This window comes from Diadema antillarum, unplaced genomic scaffold (genome assembly GCF_040938485.1).
Source record: "Diadema antillarum isolate AM-2024a unplaced genomic scaffold, OU_Dant_1.0 scf00000006, whole genome shotgun sequence".
Classification (NCBI taxonomy): Eukaryota; Metazoa; Echinodermata; class Echinoidea; order Diadematoida; family Diadematidae; genus Diadema; species Diadema antillarum.
This window is the reverse complement of record NW_027270895.1, coordinates 4,614,320-4,633,298: the sequence shown is the minus strand read 5'-3', so window position 1 is coordinate 4,633,298 and position 18,979 is coordinate 4,614,320. Positions and strand designations below refer to the sequence as shown.

The window sequence follows — 18,979 nt, the reverse complement described above, 5'->3', positions numbered from 1 at the left end:
AAAGGGAAAGAGGAAGAGGAGAGATGGTCTGTGTGAGCGTGTCCGTTTGTGTGTGTGTGTGTGTGTGTGTGTATGCATTTGCGTGTTTAAGAAGAGAAAACATGGAGACTTTAAAAGCTTCTATGAAGAGTTGATAATTGTGTGCAGAGTTGTGTGTATGTGAGTGTGTGCCTCCTTATTTATATGCATTTATTACATGAGTGTGTGAGGGTGTGTGTGTGAGTGTGTTGGAGATCGAGGCAAGAAGGAAAGGAGGGGGAGGGAGGGGAGAAAGGGAGAGAGAGCGAGAGAAATAGTAAAGAGAGAGCAAATAATAATTTGACCGCTGTGAGGACGTTTGCAGTTGTTTTAAAAATGTGCAGATGCATCGCCTACTTTCTACAAAAATTGTTGTGGTGTTGAATAGAAATGAGCCTTTTATGGAAGCTTTATGATATAGATGAGTCATGCAGCTTTACATACCTATCGTGACACTTGTACGGACGGGTCATTGTGCAACACAACAGAACAAGCAAGATGGTTCACCTTATAAGGCCTGTACCAGACCAGTGGTAGCCTTCACCTCAAAAAAAAAAAGGACAGATTTCATTTGTTTTTCTCACATACCCATACATCTTTTTATCATACAGACAATTAATTCCCACTATCCCAATTTCAAATATCGTAATGAATAGTTTGTGCAAATTTCTAGAGGTCTTGAGGACGCCCAAAATATAGCGTTGAATCTCAGCCTTGCACATCTTGCACTGTTTTACAGAATACCGCTTTATCGTTTTGCTGTTGTTGTTGTTTTGTTGCTGTTGTTGTGTTGTGTTGTGTTGTGTTGTGTTGTTGTTGTTGTTGTTGTTGTTGCTGTTGTTGTTTTGTAGTACACATTCCCTCTTATCCAGCTCAATTCAATTCAATTCATTTATTTTCATTCTTCTTTTTCCAACAAAACATAACATAACAAATCTGGAATTACATCATAAATATAAACATTCGACTTTGAAAAAGACAAATGATGCAGATAAACCAAAGAATGCATGCTGGCAAAAAAAAAAAAGTACAAAGTTATGCTTCAGTTGAGAAAAAAAAAAGAATTGAGAGGTCCACCAGTGACTCAGAGCGAGAAGAATAACTTTTGCAGGTTTAGAAGAAATCATTCTTCAAAGCTAATAAATTTCACAGAAACTCGTCTGTTATCAAAAACGCCACTAAGAATGGAAGCTAGCCACCCTCAGTGGGTAAGCATATAATTGTCAGCATTAACAACCTCCATCCCCTCCCCCTCCCCCAGCACACACACACACCGCTGCCCAACGAAATGAAGTCAATGTAACAATATAGTTTTGCCAATTCACTTGCACCTTTTGCGCTCCGCAGAGTCTGTGCATAGCCAATAGCTGGCGCCCTCAATAATATAAGTTAAACCACGAAGTGCCATGAAGTTACAGTGGATGAGCCCGAGCCCTTTCACTTTGTAAAGAATAATCCGCACAAGCATGTTTGATTACTAATTAATTGTAGTTGATGACGGGAGAACATTATTAACCGTATCATTTTGTAAAGAATAAGGAAGATGCCATGCTGATGTTTTATTTTAAGAAAAAAAGAATATCTCAAAGATTAACGAGTTGTATCAGCTATATTGTTCACCTACATGAATATACATGTGAGTAAAGAAAATGCAGCAACATTAATAGAACACATGAATGGAAGTTTGAGGAAAATGATTGGAGGATCCGTTCAAAAGTTGTGAATTTTTCAAGTTTCAGTGGCACCATCGCTGGATGCGAAGACTACTACAGCTTGTGATGTCACATGTGCAGAACGATATAAAGAAAGTATGAAGAAAATTGAACATATTTTCACTTTTCTCGCATAATAAATGAGCACTTGACTTGCCTCTCCCGGAAGACTGGGGCAATAATTTCCCTTAACACATGTCGGTGACAAGTCGAGGGAATGTGTACTTTTTATTTACTCTTAATTAATATTTTCCTTATATCGTTTTACACAATGTGACATCATAAGCTGTGGTAGTCTTCTCATCCAGCAGTGGCTGAGCAGAAACTCTAAGAATGTATACCTTTTGAACGAATTGTCTGTTTTACCTCAAACTTTCGGCGATGTGTTCTACTAATATTGCTGCATTCACTCAATCCACATGTATATGAAGGTGAACTTGTCCTTTAATTTCAAATGCTTTGAAACCGTTCTGTCCACAACGAAAAATGAACTATTGCAATTCCCCCTTAAAATGAGTAGATCATAAACAGACTCAACATTTAATTACTAGTGGTTTTAAAGACGACTTTAACAATTACAAAGTGCAACATCGAACAAATCACAAATCACCTTGTTCCGAAATATTCATAATTAAGTAATTGAAATATTATTTTTCGTGAAGAATATGATCTACCCACAACATATGGTTCAACGTTTTCATGCCCGTTGTCGATATCTTTCATGGGTGCGTGACCTCCTGCAAGGTTTTTGAATTCTTTTGTCTGACACGACTGATCTGCCAGCTTAACCCCGTGTTGGGATTTTAATACCCATAATCACTGCATGATTTGTGTGTGTGTGTGTGAGGGGGGGGGGGTGGGTGGGGATTGGAATGTTCTGAATAGAAAAACAATAACAACAGTAGCACAGAGGAAGGAAGTACAGTTTTTGTTTGACGGCTTATCAGGGATGGCATGTCTTCATTCTCTTGCACTCTTCTTCTTTGGCAATCGCATTCCTTTGGGTCATGGGACTTGCGAATGTACATGTAATTAAAAGCATGCACGCGACAGAAAGTTTCGCCATTGCGGAGCGCGGTGCCACGCCCTTCCAACGATCCGCATGGGGGTGTCAGAATGCATTAACCCATGTTTTAACGGAGGGTATGAACTTGCGGAAAATTCCCCCAAGTAATTTGCCTATTGAAAAACCATGTGAACGTCAAATAATGGGATTAGTGTGTCTTCTCTCGTAAGAACTCCTCCATCACCTTTTCACACGTGGTTTCTATTGGCAACAGCTATTCAAAAACGGTTGAGTCATGGGAAGATGGAATGCACTTTGTTCGCAAACCTCGTATCATGCTCTATGTATTAAGGTGAAAGCGATTGTATTTAGGAATTGAGTAACAACAGCTTGCTTTTGTTGAAAGACAGAGTACCCAAGTTATCAACTGATTGATCATTACAGTTGAGTCACATCTTTCAACAAGATAACTGACATCATCCTATCTTTGGAAATTAGTGTTATGTCCCCTCCATAAAACAATCGACACATGCGGTTAATATCTTTATAATGTCTATGAAGGTACAAACATCCCCCTAAAAAAATAAAAAATCTTATTTTTAATTTAACCAGATATATTCGCTAGTCGATCTTATTCCTATTATGATTGTGCGGAATATTTTAGATAGAAAATTACATTAGAAATAGACGCAACACCACATTTTAGTAAGAGGGACGTAAGGAATACTTACGCACATTTGAATATTGCCAGAAAAAGAAAGTCTATGTGAATAAAATGAGAGAGGGGAGGGGTATAGGTTTGAAACAGACAGAGTTAAATTCAAATGTTAGATTAGAGACAAGTTATAAAGGAAAGAAGAGACCAACATTTCAAATATTCGGATATATACTTACAATCCTCTCATCCATATAAAAACGTCCAGTTTTAAAGTGAAATCAACAAAAATCACCATAGATTAATACGCATAGATAAATTGCGTTGACAGAGTAATAACAACACAACGTTTACGGAAGGAGGGGCCGTACTTTGCAGATTATCAGCCAAGAAGATATATCAACAGAATTATATATTTGCTTTGCCTTTAATTATTTTGTTTATGTGTAAACCAAATGTATATGCTACTACAATGTCACCATATCTACTGCACATTCGGAAATTTTGTGGTTGGGACAAATGGACCTAACTCGGTTTCGCACAGTTGTTCCACAGTCTTGCTTTACATCTGATTTCAGTGAAAGTATTTTTTTTGGGGGGGGGGGTGGCGGTTCCTTCTGAGACCTTGCCTTGTTTCAAAAACTTCAATTAAAATATCATACCCTTCAAACCGATGAGCATGTTTATGACAGTATATTGAGGGAAATTACCGTGTGGAGGAAATAGGCAAATACAATGAAGGCCAAATGTGATAACTATAATTATACTTCATAGAATGAGTTATCAATCCATCTTTCTTCATTCCCTGCTTGAATGTATCTCATTTAGATTTATAATGTACTCAATCATTGCATGATCATCATGCGTGTATCAATCTCCTCTTGTGAACAATTACTGTTTGAAATCATACAGTCACAACTATTAATACATGATTATTTCATTGTGACCCCTATATAGGCAAACGTGGATGAATTTATCTTAATGCTCACCACATTGTTATGGTAACTGCTTCCTGGAATTATTTTAAGTGCTACAAGTCTGTCTGTGTGTGTACGTGTGTATGATTATGACCTGTATGTATAAAAATTTATATACATATGTAAATGTGTGTGAGGTTGTGCGTTGTGTTGTAGCGGACACAAACGTGTTGTATGCAAGTGTAAATTGGTTGTATGTACTTCATCTGACATTTCCGTCCCCAAGCTGATAACAGCAGATGGGCATCCTTCTGTTCCTCGTTAGGCAACGTTTGGCTGAAGATGAGTTTGTTGATGTAAAGCGAAAGCGATGACGCGATAACGAAACCACGACGTCGACGAAAGATCATTTCATACACTCTGCTGTCAGAACAAATCTCCGCATTTCATCGTCAGAAGAGAGCAGAAGTCGTCTCCTCGCCAAGCCATTATCTCTATCGACGTCGTTCTGGGAATCATGGGAGATTAAGTCATCAGGGCCATCAGGGCGATCACCGCTACCCATCACCACTTCCTGATGGGATGGTGGCAATTACGCACTCCAGTAAAATTTGGTCTTGAATATCTATGGTATTGATGCAGGCCGGAGTTGATATGATTGACCGCATATGTAGCGCGCGTTACGCACGAACACCAGCCGCACGTTCGCAATCTTTGCCAGCCATCGCGATATAGACAAAATTACGCGTTATTACGTCCCGTGTTCGATGGAAAATCAGGCGTCACGGTGATAACAATTGAAAGGATCCGGCCGGGCCAAATCGCATCCGGATGCACGCTCGCGAAGAAGTCGATGCGTCACCGAAATAGAGGCATCACTCACCACCTTCTGTCGATCGACGTATTACATCCATCAGTCACCGTTAAGAGTCCTTCGGGAATGGTAATGTCTAGAAGAGGGGGGTGGAGAAGGGGTAAGGGTGCGTAGTTGGAGGGAGGGTGGATATCACGGTCATCACATAATGATCAAATCAAGCCTCTCGTAGATTGATTTAGGTGTTGTTGGGCTTTTTCGCAAATGTCCTATATGCAATGTCAAATTGAAGGTATAAAATGCATGTTTGTACATTCGATTGCCCATCACGTGACATTTAGTGAAAAGTTCCATTGCACGCTCTGGCTGTCAGCCGTGCAATTTTGTTTGAGCAAAATGTTCCATTGCACGGCTCTGATGTCACAATAAGCAAACATGTGCCGCGCGCACTCAACAATCACAAGCGCGCTTACAAGCGCGTACTTTTGTCACTCATCTTTGTAAACAACTTCGTTTCGCATACGTATGTACACGGTGACTGCGACTGTGAGGCTACTCATTCGTCTTTCACGGAAAATGGTTGCCATTTCTGTGTTAAGTTCAAAATCTGTGAGTACCAAATCTGTTGACGTTCGAGGTGTTGTATAAAACAAATAGTGTATGGTCTTTACTCGTGCAATGATGGAACCAGATATCGCACTCGGTGAAAGATGAGGCGCACTATTCAACTCGGCTTCGCCTCGTTGAATAGAGCGCCTCTATCTTTCACCTCGTGCGAAATCTTGTATTATAAAATGGGTTCAAGAATGTAGCCAATTGGAAGCGCTGAAATGAGTCACGTGTGCGTGCATTATTTTCTTCAGGTATGCACTAAGAAGAGTCTCTCTTCCACCTCCCTGGCCTGACGTACGTCACAATGTTTTACACTAGCAGTGCGCACTCAATCAGTTGTTACAAATGCGTCACGCGCTACTATACGCGCTGTCAATCCTGTAAACAACTTCTAGTTCGGGCTGCGGGCTGCCACAACAGCCGGCGGCCTTTCTTGTGCATAACAGTACGTGGCGTACGTATACTCTTATACGTACGTACAGTACTTATGTGCGGGATTTCCGAGTGCGACGTGCGTAAATGTTTGGGACGAACATCTTCGGACATCTTGACTTTTGAGCGAGTGCTACATGTAGCTGACTGGTATTGACCCACAAAGGTACGTGAATAATGCTGTTAGTTTTCGACCCATTTTATAAAACGAATGATGCACATGATTATTTCGTGGCGTTACACTCCTGTGCATCATTAGTATACCATCGCACTCGTGACCATTCACTATTTGTATATTATAAAATGGGTTCAAGAATGTAGCCAATTGGAAGCGCTGAAATGAGTCACGTGTGCGTGCATTAATTTTTACTATCATGCACGGCCTTGCAAAAAAGCGTAAAGTCACTGACGTCACAATGTTTACACTAGCAGTGCGCACTTAATCAGTTGTTACAAGTGCGTCGCGCGCTACCATACGCGCTGTCAATCCTGTAAACAACCTCTCGTTCGGGCTGCCAGCCGGCCTTTCTTGTGCACAACAATCATGTGGCGTACGTATACGCTTATACGTACAGTACTTACATGTGCGGGATTTCCGAGTGCGACGTGCGTAAATGTTTGGGACGAACATCCTCGGACGTCTTGACCCACAAAGGTACGTGAAAAATGCTGACAAATGCTGTTAGTTTTCGAATTTTCGACCCATTTTATAAAACAAATGATGCACAGGATTATTTCGTGGCGTTAGTGGAGGCGTAGCTCACTCTCGGGTATTTACAATGTAGTGCAACATGCACTCGCACGCCTACACTAACGCACTCTATCCTGTGCATCATTTGTATATTATAGAATGGGTAGCGAGAATCCTGCGATCTGATTGGTCGAGAGCTATGTGTTGATTTTTACTGGCCGCACGCTACGTACGCTGAGTCACAGTGGTAAACATGTTATCGCGCACTTGTAGCAAGAGTACGCGTACTTGTAACAAAGGTTTGCGCACTAAGCAAGCGTTCGAGCACTCAGGTTGGCCATGCGTCCAGTAACTATTATACAACACATGTATGGAATCTTGCCATCTGATTGGATAAATGCTGGTCACATGACATTCAGAGGAATCGGCTATCCAACGCTCACACTCAATGGCAGTGCAATAGTCGACTATTGAACGGTACAAGCTAGCCGGCAGTGCAATAGCTTTAACCCTAGGACACACTGAACTTGTGTATCGTACAGCTAGCTGGCATTGATGCATACGCGCACCCGTAGGGTTTGCGCTGCGCCAGCACGCAACAACCGGTTCACCAGTCCACCATGTGTACCATACCATCACCACCGGTCACCTACGCACGTCGCACGGCCATGCCACTACGTTATCATATCATGGCTACGTAGACCTACCTCTTTTCACCCGAGCTTTGTTCTCGTCTCTGATGAGGATCTCAGCGCATTGCTAATCATGAGTGAAATGCAGCAGCAAATACTAAGAAAGTGATCAAATACAATATGCTTTAAATAGAGGTAAGCAAACTCTCTAGACCTAGCGATATAGGGTTTAGTTAGACCTTTTTCAAGACCTAGGGGCGGGGGCCTACCAGTGGCAGTACGTTACGTAGTTAGTTGGCCTAACGTTAGGCGTAGGCTTTCGCATACGTAGTTCTCGATCTACCTATTTAGGGTTAAAGCATATCTATTTTTGGTCCAAACTGTAAACCATGCCTAAATATTTCGATATCATGTGTTGTAAAAAACAAATATTCAATGTTTATCATTCGTGCGACGGTACCGAATATTACATTCGGTACAAGTTTAACCGTTCTATTCAACTCCGCTTCGCGTCGTTGAATAGAACGGTTAAACTTGCACGCTCATGTAATATTCGGAACCGTCGCACTCATAAACATTGAATATTTGTATACTGATGCATGGCTGGCCGTGCGTCCTGTAAAAACTGATGCATGCTCGTTTACGGCAAGCCAAAAGGAAATGCATCCAGTAATTTTGTCATCGGGTAACACGATAGAAAAATGGGTTTTTGACAAGAAAATTACCCATTCTATAAATCACATGACGCACATGTCTTTTCGTGCGTCAGTCGGAATATAGTGTGCATGCGGTAATGGAATTTAGCCTAAACCCACTCGGCTTCGCCTCGTGGGTAAAGCATTCCATAGTTACCTTACGCACACAATTCCGACTGACGCACTCAGACCTGTGCGTCATTATACAAATGATGCACAGGATAGAGTGCGTTAGTGTAGGCGTATAGTGCACTCGAGGGTATTTACAATTGTGAAACATGCACTACATTGTAAATACCCGAGAGTGAGCTACGCCTCCACTAACGCCACGAAATAATCCTGTGCATCATTTGTTTTATAAAATGGGTCGAAAATTCGAAAACTAACAGCATTTGTCAGCGTTTTTCACGTACCTTTGTGGGTCAAGACGTCCGAGGATGTTCGTCCCAAACATTTACGCACGTCGCACTCGGAAATCCCACACATGTAAGTACTGTACGTATAAGCGTATACGTACGCCACATGATTGTTGTGCACAAGAAAGGCCGGCTGGCAGCCCGAACGAGAAGTTGTTTACAGGATTGACAGCGCGTATGGTAGCGCGCGACGCACTTGTAACAACTGATTAAGTGCGCACTGCTAGTGTAAACGTTGTGACGTCAGTGACTTTACGCTTTTTTGCAAGGCCGTGCATGATAGTAAAAATTAATGCACGCACACGTGACTCACGTGACGGAATGGAATTTAGCCTAAACCCACTCGGCTTCGCCTCGTGGATTAAGCATTCCATAGTTACCTTATGCACACAATTTCGACTGACGCACTCAGACCTGTGCGTCATTTGTATAATAATACATGGCATTTGGTTACATTTTCTGGTTCAATATACCGCCCACTTACGTCGATATCTATCTCCAGGAATGCGTGATATTATCATTACTACGTTTTCATATCATAGAAATAATTGTCATAACATATGAAAATTGATATGTACACCAAAAATAAAGGCCTATACTGTTATGTTTATAACACCATTCTTTCCGGGTTTTGTTGTTGTTGTTGTTGTTGTTGTTGTGTTTTCATGATGATGTTCATCTTCCTTGTGCATTGTGACATTAGAAAATTCAAGTTTTTGAGTCAATAAGAGGAGTACTTTATTTCACGCTTTCATTACGAAAAGAAGCTGTTCCAGATCAGTGTGACTTAAAGGAAAAAAGTCAAATCTCTGTTGAGTCCACTGAGCTACAAACACGCCCCTATTTCAGTTCGAAGAAAAAAAAGTGGAGTTCCGTGGATAACGTAAAACTAGCACGTGAACGTGACTTTCATAGAAGGAAACTGAGGAAAACAGATTTGGAATCTGATGGGGAAAGTGGGTGATGTTCGCTATTCCGAAGGTTATTTAATCTGAAAACGAACTACGGTTTGTAATTCCGAACACTGACAAATGTTCATCGATCCGAAACGGACGAATTCCATTTACCTCCATGTTCGTTAATCCGAAAATGCATTGAATAGGGTTCGTTAATGCGAACATCTGTAGCGTTATTTCGAAGGTTAATTATCCTGAATGTTCGTAATTCTGGATATGAATAAGGTTGGTTATTCTGAAAGTTTGTTACCGGTACTCTCCGTTCTTCCGAAGAAATATTATTCCGAAATTGAAATACGCTCGTTAATCTGAAATTAAGAAAGGAAAAATAAGTGCGCACAACCGAATAAGATGGTACCTACAAATAAATCTGGGCCCCTTGATGACTTCGTTTCTGTCTACATATACACGATAAATCAGTTATCACAGACTGTGCTTACCCTATATAATTCTAAACAAAACGTGAACGAAAAAAAAGAAGGTAAACAAATTTAACAAGAAAGACTCAAATTTAACAAGAAAGACTCAAAGATAACAACAAAGATTCAAAGACAAAAATTTGTACGCATACTGCGAAAAAATTCAGGGAGAATCTGCAGTATAAGAGGGTTTTTTCACCATTAGTCAATATCTCGGTAGTGGTATCATACAATATTTGTATTATCCACTGTGTGTATGTGTGTACGTGTGTTTGTATAGGAGTTTGTGTGTGTGTGCGTGTGTGGTGTGGTGTGTATGCCTGTATGTGCAATGCGAATTACTTGTTGGATGCTGATTCCGAAGGGGGAAATGTGCTTTCCTCTGCCATTCAACCCAAGACGGTGGAAATTCATCGCTAAAGTTCTCTTGCATTTATTACCCTCTTTATCTCTCTCTCTCTCTCTCTCTCTCTCTCTCTCTTTAATGCGATATCTATCCAGCGTTTAATTATTCGATTTCTCTCACAAGACCGACTCTTAAGAAAATTCTCCTTACTTCAACTCGAGTTACTACGTGGAAAGGCTCTTCAAGATCGTCGTTGGCAGTGCGTGATTCCAGGCATTTGAAATATAGTATCTAACCAACCATGAAAATGATAGTGCTGATAGCTTATACACCATGATGATAGTAATAAAGAGCTATTGTTGTTAATGGTTATAATAATACATTAATGTAATATAGAGATTGTCTGATGAAACTTAACAAACGAAATTAAATGAATCAAATTGCAAACAGTGCGAAAAAAAAGTGTTGTCCAATTTTCATCGCCAAGTGAAAGAATTAATTTCATATCTTTTATCTTTTATTTTCATTCTTGACCGGCCTCCATTTCCCTGAAATATGAACCAAAAAAAAATCTCCTCACGGTTAGTCAATAAAATGTGAATGATAAATTCATTTGCGTCTTTTTCCATATGTCATCAAATTGATATATTGAAAACCTCACTTTTCATCTGTTTGTTTTCGTAAGTAAAGATCGGATGGATTTTTTTTTGTAATCTTAATAGCTTTATAGACGGTGTGATTTAAAGCCACAAATGTTTATTTGCTTGCTATTTTCCCATTACCCACAGAAAAGCCAAGGTCACTTAAACATTGATATAAGATATACTGAAAATGGAATTGTATAAAATTTATAAACATCATTCAATGATGTTTGGTGTGAAAAGGGCACTGGTTTCTAACCTCAAGATTGGGAAGAAGCAAAACGTTGTTCTGGCGTTCTATACAATTATAGCTTTCTCGTGTTTCTGTCTTGTTTTACTTAGTGATCTGACTTTTCTTTTAAGGGTCATAATTCTTATCACTCTTTGTCTATATTAAGTCGCCAAATAAAAATCATGCTTGCAATTCTAATTTCGATTTATTACTGCAACTTTCTTTTATTTTGCAAAAATAGACTGAACAAACAGAAATACAACAATAAGACAGAAATCTTGGTGTAATAAGTAATGTAATAAGTAAGTCTGTAAGGTGTTATAAGTTTTTCTAAAAAAAAAAACACACAATTGAGAAATTTGATCGAAAATACTGTAAATTGTTGTAGTTTTCTATCCTTTATGACATACAAAATGATGCTTAATGAGATAACAGCCTTTCTTCATGACAAAAGGACTACAGAGCTGTTTTCAAGGATTTGCACTAAAAAAAAAAGAATGAGGTGCAAGCGCAGGGAAAGGAAAAGGAACAGGAATCACAAATTATTTGGTTTGATTGAACTTTAAAAAATATGTTTATTATCATGCTTTATTTTAGCAACCATCAATAATTAACAAAACAATGAGTTTCTGTTGTAGTCGTAAATATTACACTGAATTTCAACATTTCAAATGAACATTATTATTCATGGTAAAACAATGTTTTTCCATCATCATTAACTATAGTCGTCTTTTAAAATGTTTTCAGAGGGATGTGAATATCAAACTTCATAATGACAAGGAGAGCCTTCTGTGCCTCAAGTCCACAGTAGTTTTAAGACCTGAGAGCCAATAGAGTACATGCGTTATTTAAATGAATGTTACCGCTGGTACGAGTGTGATATAAAATGTTTTTGTTGCAAGTCAAAATGATTGCTAAAAACTTGAGGTAGCAGGTTTTTTTAATTGTATATTAAACATAAATGTCTCTGTTAACACAAGCATCGGTATCAGTCGTTCAATTGACTTTGTATCTTATTTATGTATAAAAAAGAAATTCAGAAATGAAATCAAAATCAATGAATCAATCAATCTAGTCTGAGAACTTTGAATTGGTGAAATTCAGAATTAGTACGTGTTGTAAAGGTAGAATTCTTACAAAATTAATGCTTAAAGCTTTCTTTTGTAAGATAGAAGTAATATTCAGTTTTTGGATTTACCACCAATATATGCATATATATATATATATATATATATATATATATATATCACAACATATACATTTGCAATATTATATGGTAGCGCTTGGGTGTTATAATGCATTAGAGACACTTTGGGGCAAGAGATGTTTTATCCTTTGGCTTTTGTAAAGCTATATATTAGATATAATGATTCTAGATAAGATTATTATCAATATTTGTTACTCTTAAGAATCTAGTACCTGTGTTATCTTTTTTTTTTGTGATATAATAAAACATTACTCTTTATACAGGGCCCGATATTAGTGGTGCCCGGTGGCCAGAACCGCTATTACACAATGTGATGTTGGTTCGTCAGTTGTTTTTTTTTTGTTTGTTTTTTTTTTTTTGGGGGGGGGGGGTTTAATGGCCCGATCGGACATCTAAAATTCGAAATGAATTTTTATATTTCCTTGTATTTCTTGCCACTACATTTTTTTTTTCGGGCTACCAAAATTTCAAATTCGAAGAGATTTTAGTGGCCCAAATGGACCAACAGAGAAAAGGAGTTAATGTGGTACTCTGCTTTATATCTATTATCATAATCCATTTCAGAATGCTTTTGTTGGACGTGGACCGGAGGGGACCATTAAAAAAAAAATATATATATATATATATAGAATACATGGTGACAAAATAGTTCCCTATCATATTTTTCCATACTATATGAGTAAAGAACGGAGAGACGCTCGATGAGAAAGCATGTAAAATACGACTATACCACAACCATGTGTATGATGTTACGAAGTTATAGACCCTTGCACGTACGGAGCGGCCGTGATGTCACCATTACATGTAGCAGAAATAATCCGTGCTACTATCGATAGCGTGGTCTTTCCCTTGAACACACACACACACACACACACACACACTCACACACACACACACACATATATATATATATATATACATATATATATATATATATATATATATATATATTACCCAATAATGCTGCAACAGATGACAGCACTTTTATCTCTCCATCATCACCATTAAAAACATTAAAAAACAGCCTCATAATTTTTACGACTGAGATTTGTTGCTAGATATGTTCGCTTGTGTTGTTGTTTGTTGTTGTTTTTTTTTGCAATCGGATTCACTTCCCCCTTGGATTCGTTTTTCTGACGCTGAAGTTACCATTTGTGTTTTTGTTGTCTCCTTTGTATCATGTTATCATCGATGTAGTTTTTTTTTTTTTTTTTTGGTCATGTCTACTCGATGACTACTACCTCTGCAACTATTTCTATAGTATTCTTTGGCGCAGAGTTAAAAGCATTCCACCTTCCAAACATCTTTTACAACGTTATAAGCGCATGGAATACTGAGTATTTTGACCATCGTCGCATTGTCCCTTATTTACCCTCTCCCTCCAACAAGCGACTGTTATGTCTTACAAATATTTCTTTTCAGTGATATCTTTGGCTTTGTACATAATTGGCGCTTCATGATAGCTTTATTGGGTGTTTTCGTGGTACTCATTTGATCGTTTCTGTAATGTTTTGCTAACCAAAGAAAAAAAAATAAATACGTAAATAAAACTAAAAGGCACACGAGAGTTTCAATTGATTTTAGACTTTGAGATTTTCTTCTTCTCTAAAGTCGCGTAACATGTGGAGAATTCAATAGCATCTCAAAAGAAGTATCTCTTTCGCTTTGATCGTCGCATGTCCAGTAACCTTTAGCAGCAATTTACCTGGCAAAGTCCCTCTTTAAAAAAAGACTAAAACATAAACATAAAATACGCTAAGGACGTTTATAAGAGACGGTTCGATTTCCAGATCTGGCATTAGAGAGATTACAAGCTCCAGGTGGTCATCTACTCTCTAGGACATCTTTGAGGTTTGGTGGAGGGCCAAAGATTCCCAGAGATTGATATTTGTCTGTTCGCTGTATATTTTAGACACCAGTACCTTCTTGGACTTTTCTGTTGAGGGTACGTATTCAACTTAATCTCCACGACCTGTTCCATTGATTTCTCGCTCTTTATCTGTAAAATTCGATTCCAAAGGTATTTTCTTTCAGATATTTTTATCATCTTTCTGTGTTTATTTCATGTTCACTTTAAACCTGCCTTGATAATATGCCATGTTTATTAAAGATAAAATAGATGTGCCTACTTTACATATTAAGCTAGATGTCTGAAATACTGTCTCAAACAGATAATAGTCACAGATAATAATTTTCAAATCAATATGAAACAGAAAAAATGGGCAAATACAGAACGCTCATAGAGTTTTATATGAAATACAATATTCTTCATATATTTGAAAATATGTTTCGGAAAAACAACACCTACATTTTAATGTTGCAGCAGTAGCTCATTATCTTCCCTCTTTTCTTTTTTCCTTTTTTATACGTGTTATAAATGACTTACTCTGAAAACAATTTCTGATTATACTGTAAAAAGTAAAATATACAAAGTAGGTACCGGTACTGTGAAATACGTCACTGTTTTCTGGCAATGACGGCCATACAAAAGAATGGAACATTTTTTTTTAACATTAATATATTTAACATCTCCGATACATAATTATAGTCGAAGTGTCGCTGACATTTCCCAATAGAGAAAATCTGAACATGATGTAATAGGTATCCATGTAGATCTATTGTCTTTCACCATACCGATGTTCTGATTATCATTACCTTAACGCCAGACCATAATATTATTTTGCTATACTAAATATTTTATGATTACCATGAACATCACAAGGTTATTTTGGATTGATTTTATTTCTCAGTGACAAAAATCGTTTAGGTCTTTGCAGGACAAGCGGTGCTCACATGTATGATCACCATTTTGATATTCCAGTCCTTCAATTAATAAAAACGTTAGATTAAATTGATCCTCCTTTGGAAGAACTCTTCTTCTTTTAAAGTTGGTGACTGAAAATTTTGATCTTTGGTATTTTCTGAATATCTATTCGTGTATTATGTACAATGGTAACAAGTTGTTTGTACTCCTTCTAATTTCTTGCCTTATTAAAATTAGTGTCCACAGATAAAACGAAACAGATTTATCGTCGTCAACTAGAATAAGCAGATGATGGCTACACTAAATGCATTCTGCATTTTCGTGACCCTGATGGCAATTCAATGCAGGGTATCTGCTCAAAAATTGACATCCGTCAACTCTCCGAAAGTAGAGACAGCCACTACACCGGAAGCTAGTATTGCAGCACAAAATTCAACAACCACATCACGGAACCGACTCGGAACCGCCGCTGTACAACGGACAATGTATGTTTCAGAGTTGCAAACAGATTTATTGTCTCTTGGAGTCGAGAATGAGTTTGTATCTTACACGCCTGGAAAGGGTTTGGTCGACACAACACTTTACGATGACATTAACACACAGGGCAGCAGTGGAACTAATACGACACCTTATGCCGTCGCTGATTGGGTGTGGCAGCCGATCACGTGGTCGCTGCGAATTGGAATCCAGGTATTCCTGTCAGTGCTCGGTATCGGCGGGAACGCGCTTGTTGTGGCGGTCCTGTTACGTCGCGGTGTGGGAAGAAGTTCCGCCGACACTCTCGTTTTGAATCTTGCTGCAGCGGATTTTCTCACGTCCGTCTTTAATTTTCCAATCCCCGTCGCTGTTCGCGTCCCGAAAACAGCCACTGGGGAGATCTACTGCCGCTTTGTTTTCACCTCATTCTTCCTTTGGGTAAACATCTTGAGTTCAATCTTCACGCTGACTGCCGCATCGCTGGAGCGATATGCCGCCGTGGTCCACCCCATCCGTTGGAACCGCTACAAGAGACGCCAACACGTAAATCTTGGCCTCGTTCTCATTTGGTTTGTTGCCACGATCATGCCCATTGATCTCCTACTCGCAACTGGTGTTGACGACGAGTCAAGGTCTTGCCAAGTTGAGCATACAACTTACGCTGGACAGGTCGCCCTTGCAATGGTTACTTTCGTCTTCAACTTCTTGATTCCGGCCTCGATAATGTTAGTAACACAGCTTTTAGCTGCTCGCGCTCTCTACATGCAATCGAAACGTTTTACAGGGACCTGTGAAAGTGGCGACCACTCTACTGCATCATTCAAACACCTTGTGGCCATGAATCGAGTTTTGGGAATGCTCCTCATCGTAATCATTATCTACATCGCGTGCTGGGGTCCGAACTCCACTGCTTTTTTCCTGTACAACTTACATGTCCTTGACTCCAACTTTTTGTATGGACCAGTTGATCGTGTGCTTACGGTGCTGGCCCTGTTAAACTCTTGCGCTAATCCCATCGTGTATTTGGTTTGGAACGCGCAATTCCGCGCAGCTCTTGTGAAATTCTTCACCTGCACCAAGATAAGTAATATTGCCCTATTTGGCTTTCAAGAAGAATTAACCCGAAATAGCCACACTGAAAATATCTAAGGATTCTGTTATTAGATCATCCGCCCCTTTGCCTTGGAGAAATATAATCTCTAAAGTTTGATCAGTTATAAGTATTGTTCGAGACGCAGTACGTTGTTTTCACCCGTTTCCTGCAAGTAAGTACCTAACTTTAAACAGATTACAAACTAAGTACTTAGTACTATGTAAGTGGCCTTATTTTGGACATCACCATTCATATGCATAGTATAGCAGTAACAATGAAAGAAAAAACTTATTCACGACTGCGTAAAATAGTTGTTATAATCATTTATTTGCAACACGAAGATATTTTCAAGTTTCATGAAACTGAATGGAGTGCACCTAAAGTCTATCTAACACATCGAGCGTAATTGGACTTTTAGAATACCAGCGATTATTCCGAAAGTTCGTTAATCCGAAAATTAGATCAGGTTCGTTATTCCGAAAGGTCTTCTTTTCCGAAACACATTAACATTCGTTAATCCCAAAACGAGATATGGTCCTTTAATCGGAACATTTGTGGCGTTATTCTGAAGGTTCGTTATTCTGAATCTATCCGGGTATGAAATAAGGTTCGTTATTCTGAAGTTTCGTTGATGTCCAAATGATATAAGTTTCATTAATCCGAAAACGAAAAGGCAGTGCCAACTAAAGAACCTCATTTCATTTTTGTGGATTAACGAACCTTCGGTATGACAAACCCCATTTCTTTTTCGGATTAACAGACCGTAGGAAAATCGCACTCTATAATTATTTTCGGGTAAACGAATCTTTGCAATAGCGAACCGCTTCATTTACGAGTTAACGAACCTTTATAATAACGAACTTTAGGAATATCGAGCGTAATATTTATTTCGGTTTCACGAGTTTTCAGAATAAGAAACCTTATTTGATTTAGAGATTCGTCAACCTTCGAAAAACCGAATCTTATTTCATTTTCCGATTAGCGAACCTTCAGAATAACGAAATTTAGCAAAAGAATGTTAATATCTTTCTCTTTACGGAACGTTGGCCTAATTGGTCTCAACTACACTAATAAATTAAATTTGTCGATGATGTTACACGGCTGATTGCTCTCAGTGCCTTCACGCAATTATCATTTAGATTACTCTCTAGACGTGAGATGTTGAAAAAGGACTCACCCATATAAATATGTATATTTGTTTTATTGTAATTACTTTATCATTTCTTGTCCCAGATTGGAAAAACTTCGATTTGAACAGGAATGCAATTTCACTTAAAGTATAAGCATTTCTTTAAATGTGTTCACAATCAGATCGCAGTGACGGATCAAGAGGGGGGCGTAAGAGGCGCACGCACCCCCCCTTTATTTATCGTTAAAAACAAAAGAATAAAAAGAAAAAATGAAATGAAACCCAGAAGTGGCAACAGAAATATTAGTTGCGCCCCCCCCCCCCCCCCCTTTACAGAATTCCTGGATCTGCCCCTGGATCGAACTGAGTTATCAATTTGAATGCACTAGTCATTTAAGTATGTTAGATAGATACGCAAAGAATTCTCAAAACCTTCCACGGTTTCATGCAAATTAGAGTTTGAGGACTCCAAAATTAACACAAATGAGGACAGAGAATAGAAGTGACACTGATGATTCATGATGAACATTTAATTTGCTAAGTTTTAAACATCATACATATAAGATGAACTTAAAAAGACATCTTATTTGGCGATAATTTATCATTATTTTAATGTTTGCAATTCAATCCTTGATGTCGTCAGTGCACCTTTTGTTAATTTAGTTACTTGAACCAGTTCCATCACGTTCTACATTTTCAAAAAGGAAATTTACCCAAACATGATTTGTGCACCTGCATTCGGGAAATGCACAAAGAATAGCGTTATACTCTGCGAAAGTTGGAGAACATTCGACAATAGGTAAATTTTTTATTTCTATTTTTAGAGTTTGTCGATTCCACGCTGCACGCTGAACCGTGTTATCAAGATGGGAACCAAACAATTTACTATTCTCCGCATTATAGAACGATATCATAATTTCTGAGGACTTTCATCCAAAATCCTCTTTCCTAAAGGAAATCAGAAGAGAATTATACCATATTCATTAAGAAGGTGTGGACAATAATGGTGAATATAATTGCCATTATGTCAGAAATGGTCTAAGGGAATGTGATGTCAGAAATGGTGTACGGGAATGTGTACGTTTCATAAAATGTAAAGTTCATTAAACTTTTAT

The 18,979-nt window shown here is 38.5% G+C and overlaps 1 protein-coding gene across 1 annotated transcript; it reads left to right on the top strand.

Moving 5' to 3' along the window:
- The first annotated feature begins 15,648 nt into the window (after positions 1-15,648).
- LOC139715961 (galanin receptor type 1-like) lies at positions 15,649-18,056 on the top strand. The gene is made up of 2 exons (XM_071627513.1): positions 15,649-16,367; positions 18,047-18,056. Exons 1-2 carry the CDS (start codon positions 15,649-15,651, stop codon positions 18,054-18,056), a joined length of 729 nt encoding a protein of 242 aa, XP_071483614.1.
- The last annotated feature ends 923 nt before the right edge of the window (positions 18,057-18,979 follow it).